The sequence below is a fragment of the Budorcas taxicolor genome, chromosome 3, assembly GCF_023091745.1.
Source record: "Budorcas taxicolor isolate Tak-1 chromosome 3, Takin1.1, whole genome shotgun sequence".
NCBI classification, from domain to species: domain Eukaryota; kingdom Metazoa; phylum Chordata; class Mammalia; order Artiodactyla; family Bovidae; genus Budorcas; species Budorcas taxicolor.
Genome location: NC_068912.1, coordinates 54,558,445 through 54,577,279, shown reverse-complemented (window position 1 = coordinate 54,577,279; position 18,835 = coordinate 54,558,445). Strand labels below are relative to the sequence as shown.

Genomic DNA, 18,835 nt, shown 5'->3' with positions numbered 1-18,835 from the left:
GGGAAAGAAACCACACGGGAGACAAATGATATGCAAGGCAGTAAAGTTTTACAAAATCAGAGTAAAAAAATGCACATCTTATAAATATGTTTTGAGATTACTTGAGCATACGAAATCTCATCGTAAGATTGGCCTAAATGAAACTAGGACACCTCATTAGCCTTTTGCATCATTTTCTGTTGGAAGTGACAGTACCATCCAGAGAGATTCTGGGCATATATCTGCAGTTCAATAAATATTTATTGAAAGGGTAAATAAATGATTAAACAAACAAAATGAATATTTCTTCTAAGTACCACTCATTATTCTCTCTGCTAATTATAATCTGTTATAACTAGTTATATAATATGACATACCATGTAAGGCTCTAGAATAAAGAGTGTGAGGTTAGGCAAAAGCATTTGAAGACCTTTCACAGTCTCAGTGAAAGGACATAGCAATGCTTTTCTTTGGAACTAATTAAGGTATAAACATTCTGTCTGTGAAGAATGTATCTATATAAGATAGTAAAATACACCGTGTGAAATGTATTTAAAAATTAATTATTTTGCTTACCTTATGATTCTGTATTTACTAATTTCAATTTGATGGGTAATATTTCTCAAACAGAAGAGAAGAAACACTTAATATGACACACAGTATATGAGCCTTTCTTTTTCATGGTATTAATTTTTCTAAAGTCATTCAGTAGAATACTGGATTCTAAATTTCCTCTGTGAGCTTAAGTTCTGGTTGCTGGGGTTTTCCCAGTAACAATAATGACTGAAGCCACCTCCCAGTCATTCACCAAGTACCATTAGCATGACCTCAAATCCGACTTCAAATCAAGTTCTGACATCAAGGGCTCTGTTGACCCCACCTCCTACTGAGCTTCCTACCACCCCGGCCTTGCTCTGATACCTGGACTCAACTTCAAGGCATTCTCCAGGTACTCATCTTCAGTGATGGAGTTCCCGTCTAACTCCAGCTCCAGCGTGAAATCCCGCACAGTCCAAATAAAGTCTGGAAAGAAACTCACAAATTGGGCTGAATCCTCTACTTCGTCAGAGCTGGGAGATGATTTGGTTCTGATCAGCTCTGTTAATTCAGTCACATAGCTGGAATCTTAGCTAAGGAAAAAGAAGTACTCTCCAACACAGTTTCCAGATCTCACCTCAAAACAAGTTTTATCATCATTCCCTTTTGCCCCATTTTCCATCTTCAACTATAAGAATGAAGTCATGGGCTAGAAAAAACAGTGTCAGTTGCTATTCCCATAAACTCAATGAAACATGGTGGTTCAGTTCTTGAAAGGATACTGCAGCTGCTGCAAGGCCTGATGGTTGATGCTGTTCATGCTGTTGTAGATAAAGGTGCTGCTCAGGAGCACAGCCAGGGCAAAGATCCACAAGTCATTCTTGGAGTCCTCCTAGAATGTATGTTAGAGTGAGGACACTACTCCTCATGCTCTCATTCAGGTGTTCATTCACTGTAACAGCTGTACTGTAACTCAGTTGTAAGTAAATAAATTTTCAAGACAATGATAAATTCAAACTTTCTGGTATTGACATTTTCCCCTTCAAGTGCTTCAATGTGATTCGCTATTAACAGACGTGAATGACATCTTATATGTGATTAAAATGTTTAATAGAATGCCTGGAACATAGAAGTTGTACAATAGTAAGTGGGCAGTGATTGCTTTGCAAGTTTTTCTGGATCACAATGTATATTAGAGACAGAAATACTATTTAATTAAATTCATCAACTGCTGACTACATCTAGATAGCACAGGATACTTATTTGCTTACGAGGATATAAAGTTCCACATGATAACACCCACCCTAGAGAGATGGCTTTCTTGAGGGGCAGATATACATGGGAACATACACATCTATCCACAATGATAAACAGCCTGGCATGGAACCAAATGTTGTATTGTAAAAGACAAAGTGGCAACTCCCAAAAGACAGAAAAAAATACTCTGTGCATTCAGAGCCAGAATTAATTATGTCTGATAGTAACATGATGGCATCAGGTTGAAAGGAACTGGGCTTTCAAAAAATGGACAGAATGTGGATTTGTGGAGTTACAGGGACTCTGCAGGAAGAAGGGCTCACAGAAGCTGATCACAATTGCCAGAAAATGTGGTCGTATAGAGAAATCACAATGTTATTTTGTTTGACTGAAGTAGTTTTACCCATGTAGTAGTAGATGTTGAGGCTAAAAATGAGATTTGGAAGGTCATGAGTGACTTTGGAATTGATTTTATATATATATATATATATATATATATATATATATATATATATATATATGCACATGCACTACAGAAATGGGCTCCCTGCCTGCCAATGCAGGGGACATGTGTTTTATCCCTGAGTCAGGAAGATCCCCTGGAGAAGGAAATGGCAACCCAGTCAAGTATTCTTACCTTGAAAATCCCATGAACACAGGAGCCTGGCAGGCTACAGTCCATGGGGTTGCAGAGTTGGACACGACTTAGTGACTGAGTACACGTGCATACTACAGAGATACATGACAAACAGTGAGGCAGCAAGGAGTTCTGCTGTGCAGACACAATGTATTCCAAGTGATGAAAGGTGAGAACCAACAAACAAGAATACTCTACCCACCAAGACTCTCATTAAGATATGATGGAGAAATAAAATGCTTTCCTGACAAGCCAACAATTAAGAGAATTCAGCATCACCAACCCAGCTTTGTCAGCAACAGCAACAGTTGCTCAGTAGTGTCCAACTCTGCAAACCCCATGGACTGCAGCATGCCAGACTTCCCTATCCTTCAGTGTCTCCCAGAGTTTTCTCAAACTCGTGTCCATTGAATCGGTGATGCCATCCAACCATCTCATCCTCTGTCACCCCCTTCTCCTCCTTCATTCAATCCTTCCCCTCATCAGGGTTTCTTCCAATGAGTCAGCTCTTTCTATCAGGTGGCCAAAATATTCAAGCTTCAACTTGAGCATTAGTCCTTCCAAAGAATGTTCAGGGTTGATTTCCTTTAGGATTGACTGACTTGACTATCCTTGCTATCCAAGGGACTCTCAAGAGTCTTCTCCAGCACCACAGGTCAATAGTATCAGTTCTTCGGTGCTCAGCCTTCTTTATGGTCCAACTCTCACATCCATACATGACTACTGGAAAAACTATAGCTTTTACTAGATGGAGACTTTGTCAGCAGAGTGATATCTGTGTTCTTTAATACAACTATCTAGGTTTGTCACAGATTTTCTTCCAGGAACAAACATTTTTTTAACTTCGTGGCTGAAGTCACCATCTGTAATGATTTTGGAGCCCAAGAAAATAAAGTCTGTCACTGTTTCTATTGTTCCCCCTTCTATTTGCCATGAAGTGATGGGACCAGATGTCATGATCTTCATTTTTTGAATGTTGAGGTTTAAGCCAGCTTTTTCACTCTCCTCTTTTATCAAGGGGCTGTTTAGTTCCTCTTTGCTTTCTGCCATAAAGGTGGTATCTCAGCATATGTGAGGTTATTGATATTTCTCCCAGCAATCTTGATTCCAGCTTGTGCTTCATCCAGCCTAACATTTCTCATGATGTACTCTACATATAAGTTAAGTAAGCAGGGTGACAATATGCAGCCTTGACATACTTCTTCCAAGTTGAACCAGTCTGTTGTTCCATGTCCAGTAAGAATTGTTGCTTCTTGTCCTGCATACAGGTTTCTCAGGAGGCAAGTAAGGTGATCTGGTATTCTCATCTCTTGAAGATATTTCCACAGTTTGTTGTGATCCACACAGTCAAAGGCTTTAGCATAGCCAAATGAAACAAAAGTCGATGCTTTTCTGGGATTCCCTTGCTTTTTCTAACAGATGTTGACATTTGATCCCTGGTTCCTCTGCCTTTTCTAAATCCAGCTTGTACATCTAGAAGTTCACGGTTCATGCACTGTTGAAGCCTAGCTTGAAGGATTTTGAGCATTACCTTGCTAGCATGTGAAATGAGTACAATTGTGTGGTTGCTTGAACATTCTTTCACATTGCCCTTCTTTGGGACTGGAATGAAAGCTGACCTTTTCCAGCCCTGTGGCCACTGCTGAGTCTCCCGAATTTGCTGATATATTGAGCACAGTACTTTAATAGCATCGTCTTTTAAGATTTGAAATGGCTCAGCTGGAATTCCATCACCTCCACTAGCTTTGTTTGTCGTTATGCTTCCTAAAGTCCACTTGACTTCACACTCCAGAATGTCTGGCTCTAGGTGAGTGACCACACAATCATGGTTGTCTGGGTCATTAAGACCTTTTTTGTGTATTTCTTCTGTGTATTCTTGCCACCTCTTCTTAATCTCTTCTGCTTCTGTTATGTCCATACTGTTTCTGTCCTTTATTGTGCCCGTCATTGCATGAAATGTTCCCTTGTATCTCTAATTTTCTAGAAGAGATCTCTAGTCTTTCCCATTCTATTGCTTTCCTCTATATCTTTGTATTGTTCACTTAAGTGAAAGGCAAAGGAGAAAAGGAAATATATACTGATCTGAATGCAGAGTTCCAAAGAATAGCAAGGAAGGATAAGAAAGGTTTCTTTTCTTTTCTTTATGTTTTTAATTGAAGGATAATTACTTTACAGAATTTCGTTGTTTTCTGTCAAACCTCAACATAAAGGAAAGGCCTCTTAAGTGAACAATGCAAAGAAATAGAGGAAAACAAGAGAGTATGAAAGACTAGAGATTTCTTCAAGAAAATTAGAGGAACCAAGGGAAAATTTTATGCAAAGATGGGCACAATCCAGGTTTACAAATATTAAAGGAACTTCTCTAGGCAGGAAACACAAGAGAAGAAAAGGACCTACAAAAATAAACCCAGTAGAAGTAAGAAAATGGCAACAGAATTATATATATCAATAATTACTGTAAATGTAAATGGATTAAATGCACCAACTAAAAGGCATAAACTGGCTGGGCTGATGAAAACATGTGCATGTATGCACTTCCACTTACCACATCACTCTACTTAAGCCCCCAAATTGTATGTAATTATTTTATATTGTTAGGTTAATCATGTTTTATTCTGGCTTGCAATTGTAATTATCTTTTATTTTTTGTCTGGCTATCTTTTATCATTTATTTTTTGCCCCATAGATGGCAGCCCATCAGGCTTCCCCATCCCTGGGATTCTCCAGGCAAGAACACCAGAGTGGGTTGCCATTTCCTTCTCCAGTGAATGAAGGTGAAACGGGAAAGTGAAGTCACTCAGTTGTGTCTGACTCTTCATGACCCCATGGACTGCAGCCTACCAGGCTCCTCCATCCATGGGATTTTCCTGGCAAGGATGTTGGAGTGGGTTGCCATTGTCTTCTCCATATTGTATCATGATTAGTCAACAACAACAACAAAAAACCAGAATTATATATCAGTACAATTACCATTTAATAGAAAACCTGTAATCACTTTTTACAGGAGAAAAACTATTAAAAATTCCAACATATGGAGGCTGAGAAACACGCTTCTGAATAACTAACAAATCACAGAGGAAATCAAAAGAGAAATCAAAATATGCATAGAAATGAATGAAAATGAAAACACAACAACCCAAAACCTGTGGGACACTATAAAAGGAGTGCTAAGGGGAAAGTTCATAGCATTACAGGCATACCTCAAGAAACAAGGAAAAAGTCAAATAAATAACCTCACTCTACACCTAAAGCAACTAGAAAAGGAAGAAATGGAGAACCTCAGGGTTAGCAGAAGGAAAGAAATCTTAAAAATTAGGGCAGAAATAAATGCAAAAGAAACAGAAGAGACCATAGCAAAAATCAACAAAGCCAAAAGCTGGTTCTTTGAAAGGATAAATAAAATCGACAAACCATTAGGCAGACTCATCAAGAAACAAAGAGAGAAAAATCAAATCGATAAAATTAGAAATGAAAACGGAGAGATCACAACAGACAACACAGAAATACAAAGGATCATAAGAGACTACTATCAGCAATTATATGCCAATAAAATGGACAATGTGGAAGAAATGGACAAATCTTAGAGAAGTACAAGTTCCAAAATTGAACCAGGAAGAAATAGAAAATCTTAACAGACCCATCACAAGCATGGAAATTGAAACTGTAATCAGAAATCTTCCAGGAAACAAAAGCCCAGGTCCAGACGGCTTCACAGCTGAATTCTACCAAAAATTCTGAGAAGAGCTAACACCTATCCTACTCAAACTCTTCCAGAAAATTGCAGAGGAAGGTAAACTTCCAAGCTCATTCTATGAGGCCACCATCACCCTAATACCAAAACCTGACAAAGATGCCACAAAAAAAGAAAACTACAGGTGAATATCACTGATGAACATAGATGCAAAAATCCTCAACAAAAATCTAGCAATCAGAATCCAACAACACATGAAAAAGATCATACACCATGACCAAGTGGGCTTTATCCCAGGGATGCAAGGAGTCTTCAATATCCGCAAATCAATCAATGTAATTCACCACATTAACAAATTGAAAAATAAAAGCTATATGATTGTCTCAATAGATGCAGAGAAAGCCTTTGACAAAATTCAACATCCGTTTATGATAATAACTCTCCAGAAAGCAGGAAGAGAAGGAACATACCTCAACATAATAAAAGCTATATATGACAAACCGACAGCAAACATTATCCTCAATGGTGAAAACTTGAAAGCATTTCCCTTAAAGTCAGGAACAAGACAAGGGTGTCCACTTTCACCACTACTATTCAACATAGTTCTGGAAGTTTTGGCCACAGCAATCAGAGCAGAAAAAGAAATAAAAAGAATCCAAATTGGAAAAGAAGAAGTAAAACTCTCACTGTTTGCAGATGACATGATCCTCTACACAGAAAACCCTAAGGACTCCGCCAGAAAATTACTAGAGCTAATCAATGAATATAGTAAAGTTGCAGGATATAAAATCAACACACAGAAATCCCTTGCATTCCTATACACTAATAATGAGAAAGCAGAAAAAGAAATTAAGGAAACAATTCCATTCACCATTGCAACGAAAAGAATAAATACTTAGGAATATATCTACCTAAAGAAATTAAAGACCTGTATATAGAAAACTACAAAACACTGATGAAAGAAATCAAAGAAGACACTAATAGATGGAGAAATATACCATGTTCATGGATCGGAAGAATCAATATAGGGAAAATGAGTATAGTACCCAAAGCAATCTACAGATTCAATGCAATCCCTATCAAGCTACCAGCGGTATTTTTCACAGAACTAGAACAAATAATTTCAGAATTTGTTGGAAATACAAAAAACCTCGAATAGCCAAAGCAATCTTGAGAAAGAAGAATGGAACTGAAGGTATCAAGCTGCCTGACTTCAGGCTCTACTACAAAGCCACAGTCATCAAGACAGTATGGTACTGGCACAAAGACAGAAATACAGATCAATGGAACAAAATAGAAAGCCCAGAGATAAATCCACACACCTATGGACCCCTTATCTTTGACAAAGGAGGCAAGAATATACAATGGATTAAAGACAATCTCTTTAACAAGTGGTGCTGGGAAAACTGGTCAACCACTTGTAAAAGAATGAAACTAGATCACTTTCTAACACCATACACAAAAATAAACTCAAAATGGATTAAAGATCTAAATGTAAGACCAGAAACTATAAAACTCCTAGAGGAGAACATAGGCAAAACACTCTCTGACATAATTCACAGCAGGTTCCTCTATGATCCACCTCCCAGAATACTGGAAATAAAAGCAAAAATAAGCAAATGGGATCAATTAAAATTAAAAGCTTCTGCACAACAAAGGAAACTATAAGCAAGGTGAAAAGACAGCCTTCTGAATGGGAGAAAATAATAGCAAATGAAGCAACTGATAAAGAATTAATCTCAAAAATATGCAAGCAACTCCTGCAGCTCAATTCCAGAAAAATAAACGACCCAATCAAAAAATGGGCCAAAGAACTAAATAGACATTTCTCCAAAGAAGACATACGGATGGGTAACAAACACATGAAAAGATGCTCAACATCACTCATTATTAGAGAAATGAAAATCAAGACCACAATAATGTACCATTTCACACCAGTCAGAATGGCTGCAATCCAAAAGTCTACAAGCAAAAAATGCTGGAGAGGGTGTGGAGAAAAGGGAACCCTCCTACACTGTTGGTGGGAATGCAACCTAGTACAGCCACTATGGAGAACAGTGTGGAGATTCCTTAAAAAATTATAAATAGAACTGCCTTATGACCCGGCAGTCACACTGCTGGGCATACACACCGAGGAAACCAGAATTGAAAGGGACACGTGTACCCCAATGTTCATCACATCACTGTATATAATAGCCAGGAGATGGAAACAACCTAGATGTCCATCAGCAGATGAATGGATAAGAAAGCTGTGGTACATATATACAATGGAGTATTACTCAGCCATTAGAAAGAATACGTTTGAATCAATTCTAATGAGATGGATAAAACTGGAGCCGATTATACAGAGTGAAGTAAGCCAGAAAGAAAAACCCCAATACAGTATACTAATACATATATATGGCATTTAGAAAGATGATAATGATATCCTTGTATGCAAGACAGCAGAAGAGACACAGATGTGTAGAGCGGACCCTTGGACTCTGAGGGAGAGCGTGGGATGATTTGGGAGTATGGCATTGAAACATGTATACTATCATGTAAGAAATGAATCACCAGTCTATGTTCGATGCAGGATACAGGATGCTTGGGGCTGGTGCATGTGGATGATATAGAGAGATGATATGGGGTGGGAGGTGGGGGGGGGGGGGGGGGGGTTCATGTTTGGGAGCTCATGTACACCCATGGTGGATTCATGTCAATGTATGGCAAAATCAATACAATATTGTAAAGTAAAATCAAGTAAAAATAAAAATTATTTAAAAAAGAGAAAGATTGAAAAAATAAATAAAATAAAAGCTGGAGTATAAAAAAATAAAATAAAATAAAATCCAGATGCATATCAGAATTATCTTCGAATTTTTTGAAAAATACAAATGCCCTGATATTGCTTTTTTTCTCCAAAGCTTTAGATGTGTTTCTAATGAACAGTCACATTTAATAACAACTGGACTTATGATGATATTTTACTTTTCTCTAGTTTGTTTTACTTTTTCTATTTCATATTCAGTGCTCCCATTTGGTTTAGTTTATGCTTCCCAATTTCTCTGTCTTTTTTTTTTTTTTTATGTTTCTTCTAAAGTCCTTATCAAGAACAGTAGAAAAGATTTTCTATATATATGTATATATACATATTATACATAATGTGTATTATATATATGCATGTTTTAGAAAACATAAATTTTTGTGTGGCTAAAAATTATGACATTTTGATTCCATTTGTTTGACTTAGTATGAATAGAGTCCTAGATTTCTAATTTATAGTCACTCAACACTGATATATTTCCATGTATTTTGGCATCTAGTAATACTGCTAAAAGTCTTGTGTGCTTATTTGCTCAGTCATGTCCTACTCTTTGCTACTTTATGCCTTCCAGGTTACTCTGTCCATGAAATTCTCCAGGCCAGAATACTGGAGTGGGTAGCCATTCCCTTCTCCAGGGTATTTTTCAGATACAGGGATTGACCCAGGTCTCCTGCATTATAGGCAGATTCTTTACTGTCTGAGTCACCAGAAAAGTTTATTATCTTAGTTATTTTTTTAAAAAGAAGTTTTTTGAATGAGGCTTGAAACTTCTAATCCAATCCTGAGAATATAAAGAAATACTATGTTGTAAAACAAAATAGCAATTTAACATGTAATATAGTATTATTAACTAACATTCAGATTTGGTTCAAATTTTACAGAACTTTATGCTGTGCCCCTTGTTTTCATATCTTATTCAAAATTCTACATTGTATTTAACTGCATTGAGCAGCTTCAGCTGCATGTAACAAACTCTGGTAAATTCTCTTTTCATTTTTATTCTATTACAAATATTTTCTAGTTTTCCTTGTAATGGCCTTTTGGATATACCCATTATTTAAAAGTGGACATTTAATTTCTAAACCCATGGAATTTTTAAAGTATCTTTGATATTAATTTCTCATTTTGATATTAATTTCTCATTTTGATATATATTTCTCATTTTGATATATATTTCTCATTTTGATATATATTTCTCATTTAAATGCTTTCTGCTCTTCAATTACCCTCTGTGTTGTCTTCAGTCTCCTAACTTTCTTGGACAGCAAGGAGATCCAATCAGTCCATTCTGAAGGAGATCAGCCCTGGGGTTTCTTTGGAGGGAATGATGCTAAAGCTGAAACTCCAGTACTTTGGCCACCTCATGCAGAGCTGACTCATTGGAAAAGACTTTGATGCTGGGAGGGATTGGGGGCAGGAGGAGAAGGGGATGACAGAGGATGAGATTGCTGGATGGCATCACTGGCTCGATGGACGTGAGTCTGAGTGAACTCCGGGAGTTGGTGATGGACAGGGAGGCCTGACCTGCTGCAATTCATGGGGTCGCAAAGAGTCGGACATGACTGAGCGACTGAACTGAACTGAACTGAACTTTATTGAGGATCTCAATGGCTAAGTCAAATATCTCTCTTGGTAAATGTCACAGTGCACTTATAAGTATGTGGGTTATTTTAACATATCTTTTGATATTGGTCTCTAACATAATTCCACAATGATAAAAGAACAGACTCTATGAGTTCAATACCTTTAAACCATGACTCTTTCGCACCTGATCTTATGTCCCTGGATAAGTTTCAGTGTCTCCTGGTTTATAATCTATGGGAACTTGGATAGAATTTGTATTCTACTGTTGTGTGAAATAACACACACAACAGTGTGTATAAATTGCATAATTGTGTGTATAAATCTTAGTTATGTTGAACTGGTTCATAGTGCTTTTCAGGTCAACTATATCCTTCTCCTTCTCTGTATATTCATTCCATTATTTTTTGAGAGTTTGATATTGAAACTCCAACTAAAATCCTATCTACATAAAATTAATTATAATATATAGTCGTACTAGATGTAGCTTTCTTCTGTATTTTCCAGGTCTCCTGCAAGTGTGTTATCATATTTTCACAATTTAAAACATAAAAAAGAAAGAGGAAAAAGAGTAAAGAAGATTCCTTGCCTTACCTTCTCCACATTGCCCAGGCCCTCAGTGTCCAGAAGGACCAGGGTGTGGTTCTCCTTGGAGGGATGGGGCACACACCACATCCAGATGCCTTTGGTTTCCGACCGCACTGTGGAGCCCAGACGGAAACCTGCGCAAAAGGAAGAATGCACCACACAATAAGAGCACATAGTCCAGGCTGACCATGGATTACTTTGGGTGAACTTGTTGAAATGTGAGTGCATGGCTGGGGGAAATGTCCTTCATTTCAGCAAGGACTGTCAGTTCCAATGTTTACACATGCTCAGGACCTACCCAAGAAATATTTCTTGTCCCCTATTCACCTCATAACGTTAATGGCTCATACTGTGTCACATTCCAGAATTAATGTGAACTCTATTAACCTTTCTATTTTTATCAGTTCTATATACTCCACTTTCTGATAGAGTCCCAACAGTGGGAGGTACCAACAAGAGAGCGGAAGTCAGGTGCCTGTTCCCTTGGCTTTCACCCTGGTGAGCCGTGGTGTCCTAGTACCTCTGTTCCTCTGCCTTCGTCACATCTCCTTTCATTTAGCTCCATCCAGTTGTTCTGGTCTCTGTCACATTCTGGAATCCACTAATTGCCTCTTCACCCTACAGGAATTATAAAGGCTCCCTGGCCATTGTTTCTGCCACCCTCTGAGTGCTTCTGCTTCCTTCAGAAAAATGGAGTGGTTCCTTTTGCTCTGCTTGCTGCTGCTAAGTCGCCTCAGTCATGTCCGATTCTGTGCGACCCCAGAGACGTCAGCCCACCAGGCTCCCCCGTCCCTGGGGTTCTCCAGGCAAGAACACTGAGTGGGTTGCCATTTCCTTCTCCAATGCGTGAAAGTGAAAAGTGAAAGTGAAGTCGCTCAGTCATGTCGACTCTTAGCGACCCCATGGACTGCAGCCTACCAGGCACCTCCGTCCACGGGATTTTCCAGGCGAGAGTACTGGAGTGGGGTGCCATTGCCTTCTCCGTTTGCTCTGCTTGGGCCCTTGTAATTGTCACTCCATTAATGGTTACCTGTTAAGTGGATCCTCTGTTTCCTTCCAGGTTCTGAAGTAATACACTAGCTTTTGTTAAATTGATTTTTCCCTCCTCATTTTCCCTGTATCTTCCTCATTTTTGTTCTCTTCAAAAAAGGATGAAATCTTTGTTCATTGACTTGGGTGGGGATAAAATAGCAGGGGATTAGAAAAGACCTGTGAGAATTGTTTGCCCTTCTTTCTAAGGCTTAAACCAACAGAAAGTGATTATGTGAGGTAATGGGCTTCCCTGTTAGCTCAGACGGTAAAGAATCTGCCTGCAATGCAGGAGACCTGGGTTAGATCCCTGGGTTGGGAAGATCCCTTGGAGAATGGAATGACAACTCACTCCAGTGTCCTTGCTTGGAGAATTCCATGGACAGAGGAATCTGATGGGCTACAGTCCATGGATCACAGAGTTAGACAGGACTGAGCAACTAACACACATATGTGTAAGAAAGCAAAACAAGTCTTATCTATAGTCCAAGATTTTGACTGTCTGCCAGATGCCAATGCTCCCTTAAGTTGAGAATAGAAATGGATATGATGAAATGCCTAGGAGAGCATGGCTTAGACCATTCAATTGCCATGTTCTCTGTATTCTGCTCTAGCAGGTATAAGACCTGAGATGATCAGCACTCTTCTACATCATGATGGCATTTGATCGCTTTCTGATTAATACAGAGCAGTCTGAACTCCCAGTTCCCCCAGGGAGAAAGGCAGGGTATAACTGAAGTTCTTTACAGTCAGTTATGTGAGGTAAAGGAGAGACAAAGAATCATAAGAAGGTGACAGTAGTGAGCTGCTTCTGTTAGTGAACTTTCACTGGTCACCAATTTTGCTTGTTTGTTTGTTTTTGTTCTTCCTGTCATTTAATTGGGATAGCAGTGCCACAATTCAGGTTCTTTAAAACATAACCAGGTGAAGGATTTCCTTAGTAATGGAAATCACCTCCTTATTACCTGATGTTATCTTGAATAAAATAAAAAGAAATATTGTTGAAACACCTTGACTGTTGAAACATCTTGACTGATATTGTTTCTTAGAGTTCTCAAATCTTTAATCACCAAAAAAATGACCTATTAATTATTTTAGCCTGGCAAAGAAAAAGTGCTCTCCCCTGACTAGTTGTCAAGAATTCTTTAAAAGAAAGACAAATATAAAAAGTTTTATCTGAGGCCAGTGGGAGACTGCAAGCAAAAAGAAAGATGAAGACAGGAAGAAGTCTATCTACAAGTACTATTTACCTGCAGTGAGGCAAATAATGTGCAACTGTACAGACACCAGGTCAGCCAAAGCTAAAAAAAATTATTACCGAATTTTTATGATGATGTGGAGAATTCCAGTTACTGCTAATATGCACATAAATTGCACATAAAACTTGAAACACTGTTTGATATTATCTTGAAAGCCTGAAAACATATGGACTGCATGACCCAGCAATGGCACTTCTGAGTATATCAAACAAGGTTAGCTAGTGTACACATGCACCAGGATATAGATACAAGAATATTCACAACAGTGAACCCATAAAAGTTGGAGCTACACATAATACCAATGTTCATCATCAATGAGTGAATAAATAAAAATTCCTATCCTCCATCAATAGCATACTATACAGTGGTGAATATACATGAATTATAGATGTGTATGACAAAGTAGATGACCCTCATAAACTTCCTGTTGAGCTAAAGAAGCAAGATCCCCATGACTGTCATAATGTAACTCCCTTTATATTAAGTTTGAGCAACGCTTAACAAATGCAGAAACATAATATAAAGCCATTTTTAAAAAAGGAAGAATGAAAGAATGCACCATGGAAGTCAAAACATTGGTAAGATCTAGTGAAGGTATGAGAAGGCATGATTTGGGCTTTTGGGTGTTGAAGTATCTCTTGATCTGTGTAGTGATTACACAGGTGATCACTTTAAGTTTACCAACTTTATTGTGTGCATATATATACATATATATATATATATATATATGTCTTATGTACTGTTCTATATGTATTATAGTTCAGATAATAGAAAAGACTAAGTAAAGAAACAGGGGTACAATTTACCAAAGCTTGGAAATAAAGAAATTAAATGAAGCAAAAAAAAATAATGGATGGTAGACTCATTGAGATATGAGAGTTTTAGGAATTCATCTGTGTGTATTTCTTTACATCTCTTCTAAAAAACAGAGCATGTTGAACAACATTTGTGTGCTATTTGAAATAACCCTGTGGTTTAGGGCAAAAGTGATGAAGGAGAAAGGAAGGGAGTAATTTTTGAAGATGACCCTTGAGAAGATGGCAGTGGATGGGATTGGGACAAATAAGACGGATATTTTGATGGGCCTGTGAACTCTCCAGGGATAAAAGAGGGAACATTGTGGAGAGACAGGTTTGGAGTTACAAATTCAGTGGTGAGAATTAAGAAGTTGTTTTCAGTGGGGTGAGTTAGGCTCTTACTTAACAGGGCACTAGAGGAGGATGATCAGCAGCCTGTGTTATCACTGCTTCCCAGCAAATGGTCCTGAACAATACTCACCGTGGTTCTGTCCTGCCAGGCGGTTCATCAGGTAGGACTTTCCTGTCCGATACAGCCCTACAACGGCCACCACCACCAGACGCTGAGATATCTGCTCAAGAATCTTCAGTGCTTTAGCATTTACTGACAGTTGATTTTTCCGGTTTTCCACCAAACAGATGGGGTCCATTTTGGTAGATCCAGATGCCATGGGAACCTGTAACCCAGAGGAAGAACTCAGTAGACTATACAATCTGGAAGTCTTCTCTCACAGTGCACATCAGCCTTCTGCCTGTGGAACTTATATATCAATTCTCCATGCTTTGCATGTTTCTAAAAGGTAAGTATTTAGCCAACCTGTGTCAAGGCCTGTACAGGTAAATTATGGAAATTATTTTATTGATCTTTAAACGAACTCTAAAACAACCTTGCCCGCATGAGCCCTCCAGTGAACAGAATGAGAAAACAAAGTATTGATGATGGAACCTTGAAAACACTAACATTTGGGGGGTAAGTAGAGGCAGATGGGACATGAAGGAGATGAGGAGTGATCAGAGATGATTTTTGGAGTGTCAGAATGATTTGGTCACTCATTAATTGCACAAATATTCACTGAGAACCTACCATATGCTGAACACTGCTTTAGGGGCTCAGTATCAAACTGAAGAAAATGGATAGAAATCTCTGCCTCACGGTACTCTATTCCAGTGGAGGAAACAGATAATATAGAAAGTAAAACCAAAATACATATATGTAAGGCTTGCACATGCTCAGCCATATCCAACTCTTTGCCACCCCATGGACTGTAGCTTGCTAGGATTCTCTGTCCTTGGGATTTTCCAGGCAAAAATACTGGAGTGGATTGCCACTTACTACTCCAGGAGATCTTCCCAGCTCAGGGAGCAAACCCATGTCTCCTGCATTGGTAGGCAGATTCTTTAACACTGAGCCACCTGGGAAGCCCTATATGTACATGAGAGGGTAGTAAAGTATCAGAAGGAAATGAACAAGCAACGGCCTATGGAACACTGGGGGCTGAATTTATGCAGAGAGTATCCAGGGAAGACCTTGACAATAAAGGAAAGATGAAGGTGATCAGTGTCCTCATCCTTTGATGAGAACAGACAGATGCAGGGAAGCAGTGGGAGCAGGAAGAGGCTGGAAGAGGAATGACTGTGACAGAAAGAAATTTAGATAAAGAATGCAGCTTCCTCTCAAACAAACACAACAGAATTTAAGGTACCTACACAATGCTGTGCATGTAAGAATTAATTTATTAACAGAAATTATAGGACATTTCTTAAGCAGATAGAGAAGAGAAGTAAGCAACCAGGGTGTTGTCAGATCTGCCTAGATATGTCAGAGTGTCATATCTGGGCTAGCTTCTACTTTAAATAATTTCATTACAATGAGAGGGAGTTTCATGATCTCAAGAGACAGACTGCAGTAGCAGTCAGAGAGCTTGGATTGTCCCTTTATTTTCTCAAAGACAATACTAAGCAACATCCAGATGTTGCCATACTTTACAAACTGTGTGATGACTGGGAAGATTAATTTCTCTGTGCCTCAAGTTTCTCTTCTGTAAAGTGATGACATGAAAAGTAAGGATAAATCTGTCATTAAGATCGTTGTTGTTCAGTTGCTAAGTTGTGTCCAACTACAGCATGCTAGGCTTCCTTGTCCTTCACTATCACCTGGAGTTTGTTCAAAATCATGTCTATTGAGTCCGTGATGCCATCTAAACATTTCATCCTCTATCATTCCTTCTCCTCCTGCCCTCAATCTTTCCCAGGATCAGGGTCTTTTCTAGGCGGCATTTTGCATCAGGTGGCCAAAGTATTGGAGCTTCAGCTTCAGCATCAGTCCTTCCAATGAATATTCAGGGTTGATTTCTTTTATTGACTGGTTTGATCTCCTTGCAGTACAAGGGACTCTCAAGAGTCTTCTCCAGCACCACAATTTGAAAGCAAAAATTTTTTGGCACTCAGTCTTCTTTATGGTCCAACTCTCACATCCATGCATGACTACTGGAAAAACCATAGCTTTGACTATACACACCTTTGTTGGCAAAGCGATGTCTCTGCTTTTTAATATGTTGTCTAGGTTGTCATAGCTTCCTTCTAAGGAGCAAGTGTTTTTGTAATTTCATGACTGTAGTCACTACCTGCAGTGATTTTAGAGCCCATGAAAATAAAATCTGTCACTGCTTCGACTGGATGCCATGGTCTTAGTTTTCTGAATGTTGAGTTTTAAGTCAGCTTTTTCACTCTCCTCTTTCATCCTCATGAAGAGACTCTTTAGTTCCTCTTCAATTTCTGCCATTAGAGTGGTATCATCTGCTTATCTGAGGCTGTTGATATTTTTCCTGGCAATCTTGATTCCAGCTTGTGATTCATTCAAGCCAGCATTTTGCATGGTGTACTCTGCTTATACATTATTAATAAATAAGCAGGGTGTCAATATAAAGCCTTGTCATTATCCTTTCCCAATTTTGAACCAGCCCATTGTTCCATGTCCGGTTCTAACTGTTGCTTCTTGCCTTGCATATAGGTTTCTCAGGAGGCATTTAAGGTGGTCTGATATTCATGTCTCTTGAAGAATTTTCCATGGTTTTTTATGATGCACATAGTCAAAGGCTTTATCATAGTCAATGAAGCAGAAGTAGATTTTTTTTTGGAATTCCCATGCTTTTTCTATGATCCAACAGATGTTGGCAATTTGATCCCTGGTTCCTCTCCCTTTTCTAAATCCAGTTTGTACATCTGGAAGTTCTCATTTCATGTACGGTTGAAGCCAAGCTTGGAGGATTTTGAGCATTACCTTGCTAGCATGTGAAATGAGAGCGACTGGACTGTAGTTTGAACATTCTTTGGCATTGCCCTTCTTTTGGATTGGAATGAAAACTGACCTTTTCCAGTCCTGGGGCCACTGCTGGGTTTCCAAATTTGCTGATATATTGAGTGCAGCACTTTAATAGCACCATCCTTTAGGATTTGAAATAGCTCAGCTGGAATTCCATCACCTCCATTAGCTTTGTTCATAATAATGCTTCCTAAGGCACACTTGACTTCACACTCCAGGATATCTGACTCTAGGTGAGTGATCACTCCATCGTGGTTATCTAGGACACTAAGTTTTTTTTGTGTGTAGGTCTTCTGTGTATTCTTGCCACCTCTTCTTAATCTATTCTGCTTCTTTTATGTCCTTACTGCTTCTATCATTAATTGTGCCCATCTTTGCATAAAATGGTTCTCTCGATTTCTCAATTTTCTTGAAGAGGTTTCTAGTCTTTGCCATTCTATTATTTTCCTCTATTTCTTTGCATTGTTCACTTAAAAAGGCCTTTTTATTTCTCCTTGTTATTCTCTGAAACTGCATTCAGTTGGATTTATCTTTTCCTTTCTCCCTTGCCTTTCACATCTTTTCTTTTCTCAGCTGATTGTAAGGCCTCCTCAGGCAACCATTATGCTTTCTTGCATTTCCTTTTTTTTGAGGGGGAGGGATTATTTTTGTCATTGCCTCCTATACCGTGTTATGAATCTCTGTCAAAAGATCTTCAGGTATTCTATCAGATCTAATCCTTTGAATCTATTTATCACCTCCAGTGTATAATCAAGGGCTTCCCTCATAGTGCAGTCAGTAAATAATCTGCCTGCAATGCAGGAGATCTGCATTCAATTTCTGGGTTGGAAAGATCCCCTGGAGAAGGAATTGGCAACCCACTCTAGTATTCTTGCCTGGAGAATAATCCCATGCACAGAGGAGCCTGGCAGGCTACAGTCCATAGGGTCACAAACCAAACCAGTGTATAATCATAAGGAATTTTATCTAGATCATATCTAATGGGTGAGCAGTTTTGGTACTTTCTTCAATTTAAGCCTTATATTTTTCAATAAAGAGCTCATGATCTGAGCCACAGTCAGCTCTAGGTCTTGTTTTTGCAGACTGTATAGAGCTCTTCCAATATGGGCTGCAAAGAATATAATAGGTCTGATTTTGATATTGATTATCTCGATTAAGGACAGAAATGGTATGGACCTAACAGAAGCAGAAGATATTAAGAAGAGGTGGTAAAAATACACAGAAGTGTACAAAAAAGTGTACACAAAAGTGTACATGAGCCGGATAATCACGATGCTGTGATCATTCATCTAGAGCCAGACATCCTGGAATGTGAAGTCAAGTGGGCTTTATAAAGCATTACTGCAAAGCTA

At 38.6% G+C, this 18,835-nt stretch overlaps 1 protein-coding gene across 1 annotated transcript in view; it reads right to left on the bottom strand.

Moving 5' to 3' along the window:
* Positions 1-14,832, bottom strand: part of LOC128044661 (guanylate-binding protein 4-like) — a 42,028-nt gene extending 27,196 nt beyond the window's left edge. Inside the window, exons 1-4 of the mRNA XM_052637020.1 lie at positions 14,643-14,832; positions 11,083-11,210; positions 1,299-1,408; positions 901-1,097 (exon numbers count right to left, since the gene is read on the bottom strand). Coding sequence (XP_052492980.1) covers positions 901-1,097; positions 1,299-1,408; positions 11,083-11,210; positions 14,643-14,832 — 625 coding nt within the window. The remainder of the gene's footprint in view (positions 1-900; positions 1,098-1,298; positions 1,409-11,082; positions 11,211-14,642) is intronic.
* Positions 14,833-18,835: the final 4,003 nt, after the last annotated feature.